The sequence below is a fragment of the Gopherus evgoodei genome, chromosome 12, assembly GCF_007399415.2.
Source record: "Gopherus evgoodei ecotype Sinaloan lineage chromosome 12, rGopEvg1_v1.p, whole genome shotgun sequence".
NCBI lineage: Eukaryota > Metazoa > Chordata > Testudines > Testudinidae > Gopherus > Gopherus evgoodei.
The window spans coordinates 37189590-37201962 of NC_044333.1; the positions used below are offsets into that span (position 1 = coordinate 37189590).

At 48.1% G+C, this 12373-nt stretch overlaps 1 protein-coding gene across 2 annotated transcripts in view; it reads right to left on the reverse strand.

The window, feature by feature from the left end:
* The window catches only part of LOC115660507 (dual specificity protein phosphatase 22-A-like), a 45000-nt gene extending 32633 nt beyond the window's left edge, over positions 1–12367 (reverse strand). The window contains exons 1-3 of one of the 2 annotated variants that reach the window (XM_030581979.1): positions 11523–12367; positions 11303–11378; positions 3640–3673 (exon numbers count right to left, since the gene is read on the reverse strand). In XM_030581979.1, coding sequence (XP_030437839.1) covers positions 3640–3673; positions 11303–11323 — 55 coding nt within the window. In that variant the 5' untranslated portion in view covers positions 11324–11378; positions 11523–12367. Of the gene's footprint in view, positions 1–3639; positions 3674–11302; positions 11379–11518 lie in introns of both variants that reach the window. The other variant, XM_030581980.1, reaches the window with a different exon arrangement.
* Positions 12368–12373: the final 6 nt, after the last annotated feature.

The window sequence follows — 12373 nt, forward strand, 5'->3', positions numbered from 1 at the left end:
GTTACTTGAGTGAATTTTGATCTAGCTCAGGCATGTCTCCCCGTGCTGCAATCACGCCTCCTGACTGCAGTGTAGACGTACTGGCTGTGGCCTTTCTGGTTTCTGCAGTCTCTCCACGGAGAGGTTCTACTGACATGCAAACTTACAGCCCTTCTCTCTTCATGTCTTTCTTTGCTCTGTCACCCCACTGCTTCATTTAAAGCCAAACGTCGGACACTTTTAGAAACCAGCACTTGGGGACGAGAAATCATTTAACCAGAAAGAATGGAGCTTCCATCCAGCCCTTCCCTGGCCTTTAGAGAGAGCGCACCTCTTATACAAACAGGAGGCAAGGATTCCTCAGTCCAGGTAATCATATTTGTGTTAAAAGGGGCTTTTCCCATTGGGCAGGTGTAATAGATTGAAAACACACCAGTCATCTAGAAACCCTCTCTCTCTGGTACTTCTCTGGAGCCCATCACTGCTGTATCTAAGCACCCTATAACCATTCAGGTACTTACCCTCACAACACCCCCGGGAGACAGGGCAGTGCTGTTATCCCCATTGCACAGATAGGGAACTGAGAGGCTGTGGTCACACAGGGGAGCATTGCCAGAGCAAGGAATTAAACCCAGGCTACCCAAACCACTGGCCCATGTTTCCTCTCTACCTGCTCCTGCAGAGTGCAGCAGCTCTGCAGTGGCAGCCACGCCATCCCAGGCATGGTGATCACTGACTCGCTAGGGGAGAGAAATCCAGGGGTGTGTGAATCACTGAAGAACCAAACCCAGCCCTTCACGTTCGCCGGAAAAAATGTCACCCTGTCCAGGAAATGCAGGCTGTCTGCTGTGGCGTAAAAGGCAAGCCCACAGTGACACCCAGACTTCATGCTTAAAGTGCAGGACTGCCGGGAAAACAACCCTTACAAAATAAATACAAAACACCCGGCCTGAGTGGCTAAATCCTGGGATAAAGAGCAAGCTCCACATTATGCTAGTGTAAATAGAAAGACGTCGGTGCCTATACATTGCAGTGCCTATATACTGCTGGTTCCTTATAGGTGTGTTTGAGCATAGGAGTGACATCTCTTTAAGGTCCCCTATAAATGCAATAGGCAGATTATATCAGCTGGGTATTATTATTCTTTAAATATTTACATTATGGTAGCCCCCAGAAGCCCTGGTTGGGCTCATTGTGCTAGGAGCTGTCCAAACACATACGAAGCCACAGTCTCCGCCATAAGGAGTTTACAGTCAAAGAAGTTAAGGGGCGTGTGAGGTTGGAGGGGTAGGCATATACTCAGATAGATACCATACAAGGGGTAGGGAGAGACACACATTTGGGATTCTTTACCTGTTAATTATAAATGTATGAAGTGGCATCTGCCCTTCCATCCCCCTTGACCCAGCTGATTTCACAGAAGCACCACAGCAGAGCTGGGTCCAGTGGGGACATATAAAGGAAGGATGGGTAGTGAGCTGCCTTACAGAACAGTTCACAGGACTAGCCTTTAAAAATGCACCCAAAAATATTTTGAAAACTGAGCCAACCTGCTATGGAATCTCTGCCTAGCCCATACAATGCTTAAATTCCCTGCTCGGCTCTCAGTCTGATGATTGTGAGGTGGAGAAACCTAAGATCCACACATCAGATGGACAAAAGGAAGCACACAATGAGGAAGGAGGGTCCAGTGGTTAGAGCACTAGTGGGCCATTTTGGAGACCCTGCTTCAATCCCCCACTTTGCCACTGACTTCCCGTGTGACCATGGGCAAGTCACATGATCTCTCTGTGCCTCAGTTCTCCAGCTGTACAATGGGGTTAATAGCACTGCCCTCCTGTGGTGCTGGAACAATTTGTATCGTTGGGATGCTGAGAGCCATTGAACCAAACTATAAACCTTGTATATCGTGGAAACCACTTCAAGCCAGGGGGTGCTGGAGCACCCCCAGCACCCCAAGTGCCAGTGCCTATGCTGCCCTCCCTAACAGGATAAACACATTAATGGTTGTGAGGTGCCCAGAGAGGGCCCACAGACAGTATCCTGGCAATGTTTCACAGCAGCGCTGGCGTGGCAGTTCTGAAAGGTTCGTCTAATAATTAATTATCCCCATTCGCTCCAGCCCTCCTGAGGAACACATTCAAATCAGTTCAGATCTGTCATCAGGCAAAGCACCCTGGTGCCTCTCAGCCTCTTCCCAGAGAACAGCTGCAAGCTGGAAGGGCATGCTGGGTAATGATATGTAAAGGAGAACAGCAAGCAGCCTGCCTCTCTCCTAGAATCCCACCAGTCTCAGCAGTGCTGACACAAGGAGCTGGTAACCTGGGGGCTGGGTTTACTTACGTCAAGTCTGTAACCCCGGCCCAGGCACATACTACACCATGCTAGCTCTCATCAGCCCAGGGAACCAACCTGGTAAATTCCACTTGGCTGCAATCTGCACGCTAAACACACAGATTGAAGGCAGAATTAGCATTGTCCAAAGAGCCTCAGTTCCAGGGTTGCCAAGCCTCCAGGATTGTCCTGGAGTCTCCAGGTATTAAATAATAATTTTTAATGAAAGATGATGTCATGTGATGAAACCTCCAGGAACACGTCCAACCAAAACTGCCAACCTTATCTCTGCTCTGCAGTTCATTTTCTTTTCTTTACTTTTCTCCTTTTTTCACTCCTCCTGCCTCTCCTCTTTACTCCTCATCCTCCTAACACTATGTGGAAAAACTCCTGGCCCATCCAAAGAGGAATCACAGTGCCATCAGCGGTACAAGAGATACATAAAACACTTCCAAGTCCTACTTCCAACAAGCAGCTTGGCTGTTCAGATGGGCAACAACCAGAGGTTCCTCCTAGCATCACCTGATCACCACCTAGGGAACAGCTTTAAAAGGGCAGCAGCATTCATGGAAGATGTCTGGGGCTGGCTCCCAGCCCACAAAGGGCAAAGCTCCCAGTGGATCGGAAAGCACTGCTAAGAAGGTCCAGGTGTTGGCCCAGTGGGAATTTCACAGTAAACACAATGGGTTTGGGCGCCAACGTGTCTGTTGAACTTCCCCAGGGCCAGCCACATGCCAAAGGCCTCAGTGCAGTGAACGGGTCTCTCTCCTCAGCACCAGAACTGCTTGTAGCTCCTTCTGCAAAAGGCCACGGAGGACTGGGATGAGGGACTTTGCATTGTCTCACCATGGGTGAGGATGAGAGTCCTGCAGAAGCAGATTCTCTGTGGCACAGCGATGGGGAACAGCTCCCGGGACCCTGCCAAGGAACCTGTCTGCAGGGCCCTCACTGACTATCAGGCGTGTTTGACTGTGTGTGTATGGGGCGGGGGGGGGGGTCCTCTCTGCAGCTTCTGAGAAGAAAGCCTCCTTGGGAAGGAGGGAGCACTCTTTTTCATACACGTGGCCCATTTATACAGTCTCTGGTTCATAAGGGTCCAGTCTTGGGTAGGTGCTGAGAGCCTTCAACTCACAATGAAATCACTGGGAGTTGAGGATGCTTGGCACCCTGCACAAGGCACTCAGTACCCAATAGGATCAGGCCCTTGGATTCTTTACTCAGTGGGGCAGGAACCGTGTCTTCCTGTACAATGCCAAGTGCACTGATAGTGCTTGGTCAACAATCTCCCTTGGTGCTTGGGAGACGGAATAAGCAAAAGACACTTACCCTGGATGTTTCCCAAGTAGAGGCCCTCAACAACCTGAGAAGAGACAAAGAAAGGAGAGATTTCAGAATGGCCTCAGTGTAAGAATCCTGCCACTGGAGCAGGTGAATTACAGGATTATGCAATAAAACCAATGATGACATTAAACCTTGTGATTATAATGTCACTCAGCATGGCACCAATCCTGTGGCTGGACTTCAAAAAGTGGGCTGGATCATTTCTGACCCCTACTGTCCTTCCCAGCTGTGCAATGAAACCTCATGCTTAGGGGGAGACATGTGGTGGTCTGCAGTGATCCTCAGTTACAGCACTGCACGATGAGCCCAGTACCTAAGGGCTAGAGGTGCCTTCTTCGAAAGCATCAGGTTCTGGCCTGTGACTGAGACAGGGCACCAAAGTACAAGGAGCAGTGTGTCTCCCATTTGGACTGAGGGCAAGTTGTGGTGCAGTTAGTTGATGAGTAACACAAAGGGTGCTGTGTTGTTACTGTGATTTGCTTAGTCAGTAATGTGCTCGGTGCTGTACAGGACGCAAAGATAAATACACTCCTGGTCCCAGTTTAACAGTCTGACAGATGCTGAGGTTCTGGCAGTGGCTGAAGTGTGACAGGGTGTTCACCCCACACTAGCCTGAAAAGGGTTGTTGTGTCTCAGAGTGGGTTAAGTTACCTGAGAAACCACACCTGAGGGAGAGGACTGAGAATGGAGCCCCAGGCTGAGCAGGAGCAAGGGGGCTGATATAAGGCCAAGCATGAGGACAGAAGAAGACTGCAGCATGGAAATCTGCAGTCACTCTCCCGGCTTAGAGAGGAATGAGGGAGAAACCCAGGGGGAGAGTAGAAGCCCTGGGACACGGGCCCTAAGGCAAGGGTGCACCTATTCAGAAGGGTTGTGGATAAGGAAGCCTGATAGAGACAGAGTAAGAAGCAGGCCAGGAAAACAGTGGCAAGGTTTGGGACAGAGCAGACCCTGGCTGCTGATTGTAAGGTCCCTAGGCTGGAACCCTGAGTAGTGGGCAGGCCCAGATTCCCCTCCAGCCACAAATGAAGTGGCCTAGCCTTGAACTGGAGGACTGCTAGGAATGATACCCGGACAGCCAGTCTGGTGAGACTTTGATACCCAGGAAAGGGAACGCTAGAATGACCTGACCCAGTCCCGAAGAGGAAGCATCCTGAGTCTCAAAAGGGAAGCACTGCAACTCCTGGAGCGTGAGCGGGACTCAGCGCGAATGAGACATGGAAGGGGGCGTCAGAGGCGAAGCTATTCCCCAGACACAGCCACAAGGAGGCACCCCAGCCATGAGTAGTGAACCCCCTGACACAGGGAGGAGAGGGCAGGGAACAACTGACTTTTTCTTGTTTGTTTCATTTTCTCCTTTCCCAGCACATGCGTCCTTCTCTCTCGAGCCTTGATCCAGCAAACACGCATGTGGGTTTAGCTTGAAGCCTGAGATCTGTCTCATGGCATAAATTCAATGGGAATTATCACAGGCTTCACGTTAAGCACATGCATAAGTGCTTGTAGGATCAGGACCTGGGGTTGCAAACCCTTCGGAGAAATTATAAGCTACGTGTATAATTAAAAACTATCTTAATTAATAAGCAAACAAACTGCATTAGGTTGTGAACATTTCCAAGACCCTGGGTGTCTTGCCCAATGCCAGTCTGGGAATGCAGAAATGTAGAGTTCAGTCAAACTCAGGCCTTTGACATTAACACATTTAGTTTGCTGGCTCACATTTATACACATAGAATTGTAAGACTGGAAGGGACGTTGAGAGGTTATCTAGTCCAGGCCCTGCACTCCTGGCAGGACTAAGTATTATCTAGACCATCCCTGAGAGGTGTTTGTCTAACTTGCTCTTAAAAATCTCCAGTGATGGAGATTCCACAACCTCTCTGGGCAATTTTATATACCCTGACAGGTAGGAAGTTTTTCTTAATGTCCAACTTAAATCATCCTTGCTGCAATTAAAGCCCTTTGCTTCTTGTTCTATCCTCAGAGGTTAAGGAGAATATTTTTTCTCCCTCCTCCTTGTAATAACTTTGTATGTACTTGAAAACTGTTATCATGTCCCCTCTCTCTGTCTTCTCTCTCCAGACTAAACAAACCCAATTTTTTCAATCTTCCCTCATAATTCATGTTTTCTAGACATTTAATCATTTTTGTTGCTCTTCTCTGGACTTTCTCCAGTTTGCCCACATCTTTCCTGAAATGTGGCACCCAGAACTGGACACAATATTCCAGCTGAGGCCTAATCAGCATGGAGTAGGGTGGAAGAATTACTTCTCATGTCTTGCTTACAACTCTCCTGCTAATACATCCCAGAATGACGTTTGCCTTTTTTGCAACATGGGTGGCTCAGGAAACCAATGTTAGTGCTGGTCAATAGCCCTGGAGTTGGACAGTCTCTGTTTATCCCCAGAGCAGGTACCTTATGGGCTGTGAGAGGGCCAGCTCACCCCCATGTTGCCAAGTCAATGTGTTTCCACCTTTACAGGCGAGTCCAGTTCAAAGGGTGAGACAGGAGTTCAGTCTCCATGGCCCAATCAGCCCTTGGCCTCTCCACTGAGGCTGCCAATGAGGGGGCCAGCTGAGAAGGTGGAGTTATGAGGACACCTGAGCACCAGAAACGGGTCTGAGAATCTCAGCTCATTTCCCCCAGGTGATTGACAGTCACACCTTCAATCATCAACAACCCCGTGAGCTGCAGAAGAAGCAAAAGTTTCCTGTATCCCAATGTCCTGGGCTGTCCACTCTCCTAACATACAGTATGTTAACTATCTGACACTGTTGGAAGAGGCACCCCGGCTCATCCAACCAGCCAGTGACTCCAATGGGGAACGTGGCCCAAATGCCAAACCAGATCAGCCGACCCGCTGCCAAGCTCCACACGCACGTCAAGTTGCATGGCAACCAAAACACAAGCAGCCTCTGCTGTGACCTTTCAAGAGACTTGGCTTGTCTTTAAATGATGATGAGCCAGGGCTGTGCCAAGAGACGCTGGGATTTTGTTTTGTGTTTCTATAGCAACAACCTCTTGCAAACAGTTTTAAACGCTGGCTCTGGGGATCCATCCGGGGCTGGGGAAGAGATGGAAATGCCTGGGCTATTTTTAATACTTTCCAATGGGGATATTTCAGCCAACTTGTTTTGTCTTTGATGCTCTCCTGTTGGTTCCAAAGAGGAGAGGAGATTGCTACGATGATTTAGATAACGTCATAAACCTTCCATGGCACTTCAGAGAGCTGAGACAAACAATCAGCTTCCTGGGACCCTGGCAAGGTTGCTTTGCACCATTCCAGCATCACGAAGCACTCTTCAAGCTGGGTCATTAGGCTGCAAGAGGATTCTCCTGGGGGCCATTGCAGCCAGGTAGGGATTTAGGGCAGCTCTAGACCCCATCAGCCTTGGGACCAGGCATGAACAAAGCCGCCTTTGCCTTTACCTCTCTTTGGCTGTGCTGAGCAGCCAGCTGCCGCTAACACTTAGATAGTGGACGAGTGGAGGGATCTGTCAGAAGAGATAGACAGATGGGTAGGATCCAGCCCACAGTCCCTGCCCCAAGGAGCATGCAGTCTGAATTAGCCAAGCAGAGACCATGGTAACGGACAGACAGAGCCATGTACATTCAGGTTGCTGCAGTCAGAGGCTAAGGCTGAGGCAGGAAGAGCAGAGAGCCCATGAGCAGCAGCCCTTGGCAGACAGGAAGGTAAACAGAGCAGGTTTTAAGAGAGGTACTGCAGTAGAAAAACGTGGCCTCCTGGTGCACAGGACAGGGGAGGCTCCTCCAGGTTTGGGGAGCAGCGTGAAAACCCTAGAGGTGAGAATGGTAGGAGAGTGCACCGTGCTCAAGGCAGGAGATGGGACGCAATGGGAGATGGGACAGAAACAGCTCAGTTACTTAGTTGAGCTCTGCTCCTCTAGCGTAGCATCAGAAAGGCAAAGGCCAGAGGAGCAGTTACCAAGGGTCAGATGGCTCCGAGGATTGGGGCTGGCCAACAGGGCCTATGGTTTATGATCAGTGCCTGGCCATGTCTAGACTATGTCTGGGAATGATTTTGGCTATGCAGTGGCTTTAGCTCTCATGACATCAGAGGACTGAACTCTTTGCCCTTCTAAGGAGCTAAGAGAGAGGAGGGAGGAAAAGAAACCAGGCACTTTGTCTTCAAGCACCGTGTTGCTCCTGGCAGAACAGCCAAGCCGGCAGTGTCATCATGACTGATTGCTCCATGCAGCCAGCTGGAGGACCTTGTGAGGACATCGCATAGTCCAGAATAGATCTCTGTCTCAAACCACGCTCTACAAATAGGCAATTTGAAAAGCCTCACTCTGCTGGGACCTGGCTGAGCCCACAATCAGAGAGATGAGGCAGTAAGAGGGATTCTGGAGCTGCAGCTTTGAGTCCATAACTACAGGCAGCACCTGGCCCAGGATGAAACAAACAGGCAGCCGGTGTGAGTCCCTATCCAGCATGAAAACTCTGAGTGCTGGAAAGCAGGGGTCTGGTAGTCATGGCAAAGCTGTATATCTCCTTGGCACCATGGAGCGATGCACAGCTAGGCATCTTCCTGGGGTTGCTCAGAAACACATTGCCTGCTACCTAGCTGGGAACTCATCCCGTGGGACACCATTTGATGGCTGCACAGCACTACCCCACGCTGGGGTGCAGAGCACCCTACCTACTGCCCAGCTGGGCATCTCTCTCTGCACAGTAGTTGCTAGCCCTCATGGCTGCAGAGAAAGACAGGAAGCCAAAGAACCTGAAAGGCTCAAAAGGCAAATAAAATAAAATAAAAGTTGGTTCATTTTCATTTTTTTTAAAAACCTCACCTTGTAAGTCAATCATCATGATTTGGGGGAGGGATTGGACTCATGATTTTTGAACATTTGGGACTGGCAATACTGATTCCCTTTCCCTGTCTCAGATCATTGTCCTGCTGCAGCCTCTCCTCTAACACCCAGAGCTGCCTGTAAGCTCTTGCTTTGATTCCAGTTGCCCCACCCCCCTTTGAAGCACCATGAAAGCTGGACCCTGCTTTGATGAATGGTAGGAACAGGGGTAAAGGGCCACGAGCACATATGAGGAAGAGAGGCTGGAGGCAGGGTTGTAGTATAGAAACAGAGAGTTAGTGCTTGCAGAGTCCTTTAAGATCATATGTACGATGAAAGGCTGAAAATTTTCAAATTGTTTATTTTGTTAATTTTTTTTGTTTTTTTCTACCAGTTCTAGCGCAAATTATTGTAATGAACTGTCTAGCATGTATGTGCACCACTGCCCTATACTGAATGAAATTAGAACAGTGCAACTGTGTGTCATTGGCCCCATACTGCTAATAACCAACAGAGATTCTCCTTCAGTAAAGATGGCAGGAGTCTGCTATTCCTGCTTTTGGAGTAGGAGAATCTGATTTGTCGCCACACTACTGATTTCCCAACTGATCATGGCACAAAACACAATGCGGTCATCACATTTCTTAGGGGGCACAGGTTTGTAACAGCATTAGGGCTCCTTGCATCCAAATGACAAGACATTCCATGCATAGAAATGTCACACCCCCACATTTAGTGGAAGTGGGCTCTAAGTCCAGACCTGCTCTGTCATTCAGTCTGGTTTCTGCTAAATCAGAAAAGTTTGCAGTTTGCATGATGCAAAATATTAACTTATCAGAAAAGCCCACACTCAAACCCTCTACACTGTCCCCCTGGCTTATAAATATTTAAATGTCATAGAGCTGCTTAAATTATTTAAATCTACTCTATATGCTACAAATTATCACTAAACTCCTGCTCTCTCATATAGAAACTTGGATACTAAAATTAAAACGTCAGTAAATAATCATTCCACTGGCAATTCAGTGCACTTGTTTTCTGTCCTGTAGAAAGGCCGAGATCTCTCCCTGAGGCTGCTGCAACATGAGGCATCCCGCTTCTTCAGCTGCTCCTTCCTCTGGCTATGGACACAAAGAGGGAAGCCATGCTCTCTCCTTTTCATCTTCTGGCTTAGTCACTGCTGCAGAGCCAATAGCTGCCCCTGGAAACTTATCCCTTCCCCAGAGATTTGCCCTGTTACCTACAATCTGCTACATCTCACTGTCTTCTTTTGAAAACAGGAAGAACAGTTCAGATATATTTTTTACTTAGGACTTCTGTCTGTTTTCGTTACAATAACTTCAAAGTACAGCTATATTATCCCCATAAAAGTCCAATAATTATATATAATAAACCCACTTAGCAGTAGGTGAGGCCCCGACACACCTTAGGGTAGAAAAATCTTACAAAAGAGGGGAAAAATAATTCCTAATAATTAATCCCATTTTGAACCTGCAGGATCTAACACCACAAGATTTAACAGTGGAATAGGTCCCCAAAATGTATAAAAATATGTATTATTTGATTCTGATGGCTCTGTGGAGTTACGGAGCTCTCAAAAGAGTAGTAAAGGACTTGAAAATGGCTCTGAATTAGAAATCTGAGTTCTTGTTGATGCCCTATGGATAACAAATACCTACTCCCCTCTCTGGGAGATAAGAGTGCTGTTAGCAGAGCACTGGATCTGCGAGGGTAGCAAGTCCCCAAATACTCAGCCCTGATCTTCCCCAAAGCTTGGGAGTTTTCAGTTCCGAGGTTTCGATTTGAAGCTGTAAGACATAAGCCCCAGTCCTGAAAGGGTGCCTCCTGCAGAGCTCTTATTGCAGGACCAGGGCCACAGTTTGTCCAATGAGTGACTATTTTCAGATCCAGGCTGTGTTTGGAGAAGTTCTCACAAAACAAATGCCCCAGCCTTTCTTGCAGGGACGCCAGCCATCCTGTTTGTGAAACTGGTGTTATAGCACGATGCAGCAGCATGAGCACAGGGTGGCGAGAGTCTGTGCTGATCCGGTGTCTCTAATTTAGTTCCAGGATCTAATTTTAAATTAGATAAGTCATGCCTCTCCCAGTTATTTAGGGACATGAACAGTAATTGATCCTTCCACTGCCTGCACTAGGGTAACAAACACCCCATAAAAATCTACTCTCTCTCCCAATGAATCATAGCCAGGTGAGAGCAACATACCAAAAATACATACAGCTGGCTAAAAAGTGGGGAAAATACAACCTCACTCCCTCTCACATGGGCACAATAGTGAATTAGGGTTTAATAGGCTAAATGGATTGGTGAGTACTGGCTCTAGAGATGCTAATGGTGTGGAGTTCTTATTACCCCAGGAACAAGAAATGAGGGTTCAGACCCAGTCTAACTTTAATTTTTTTTCCTAATGGTTTTATCACACCCTTCCAGGAAATTATGTATTTGTACTGTGGTAACACCTAGGAGCTCCAGTCCTGGATCAGGACTCCATTTTGCAAGGTGCTGAACAAACAGAGAAAAAAAGACAGTCCTTACCCCAAGGAGCTTACTGTCTAGGTATAAGCAACCCAAAGATCCTTGCTTGTTTTAAAAATGATAGTCTTTAAAATCTCTCTTCTTATCCCAGGGAAAATTACAGTAAGCCTCTAAGCTGTAAGAATATTACAGGGCATAGACGGAAAAGACTTATCACATTTAGAGCATCCCCTCTTTCCTACTGGCCAGGGCAGGAGGCTGGACAGGAGTAAAAGGTTCTTCATAAGCGTCAGGGTTCCTGCCTCAAATGCAACAGCTGCAGCGTTGGGGTGCGTGTACCTTGCTCATTCCAGTCCCCATGACAGCTCTTTCCCAAGGCAAAGGGCGCACGTTTCTTCTCAGTAACCAAGACACTCTGCAAACAAACAAATCAGGACAGTGAGATCTGCCTCCTCCAACAGAACAAACCAAAGCTGTGTGTGCAGCTGCCAAGAGGCGAGAGCGGGACGCATGCACTAGGCAGGAGTTTACAGAGCCCTAGCAAATTCAGCTCACCTACCAGCTGCAGCAGCTCTGCCTAGTTCTCAGCGGGACAAGGGAGCACTGAGCACTACAGCCAGTGCAAGGCAGAGTTGGATGAAGGAAGGTTCCCAGGATGTGTGTGGCTCAGGTTTCTCTTCCGGATTCCCTGTCCCCCTGGGGACTCTCGCACGCACAGCGGCTCTGAGAAAGCTTTTGGAGCTAGTCATTCATTCATCTCCATGCAGAATTGTGCCTTTCCCCTCTCCTTTGCCAGTTCAGTCCTGCTGGAAAGGAAGGTGCTCAAAAGCTCTATGGTGGTGAAGAAATGTAGCACAGGAAGAGGATTTAAAATATTTTAGTGAGACACTGTCTGTGCTAGTGCAGGACAAAGCAGCAGCAAGCTGATGCAAATTCCCAGGGCATTTGGCAGGACACCTACCCGCATGCAGTTGGTTATTATCCCCACGGCTGCTCCTTTCACCTGACAGACAGTTTAAGTCTCCCTCCCTTCCCCCACTGCTTTCCCTTCACCATCCACTCCAGGCATCTGTTCACTGCTCTCCCCAGTGCTTCATGGCACAGCTGAGCTCACGTGGTGGGCAACATTCTGCTAAAGTGCTGTCTGGACTATAACTCCAACAGAACCAATTCATTTCTCTCCTTTTTTAGGGCCAGATTCTATTCTCTCCTAAGTGATAGTCAGACAAATCTCCACTGCTACAATGATCAAACACCCCTTTCAAGATCCATGGCTTCTACACATGCTTATCACAACATGTGGTGTACGCTTTCGAATGAACTCGCATAGAAAAATGATAGAAGATAAAAACACCACAACACCTGGGTGAACACTTTTCACAAAGCAAATCACTCTATCTGACCTATCAG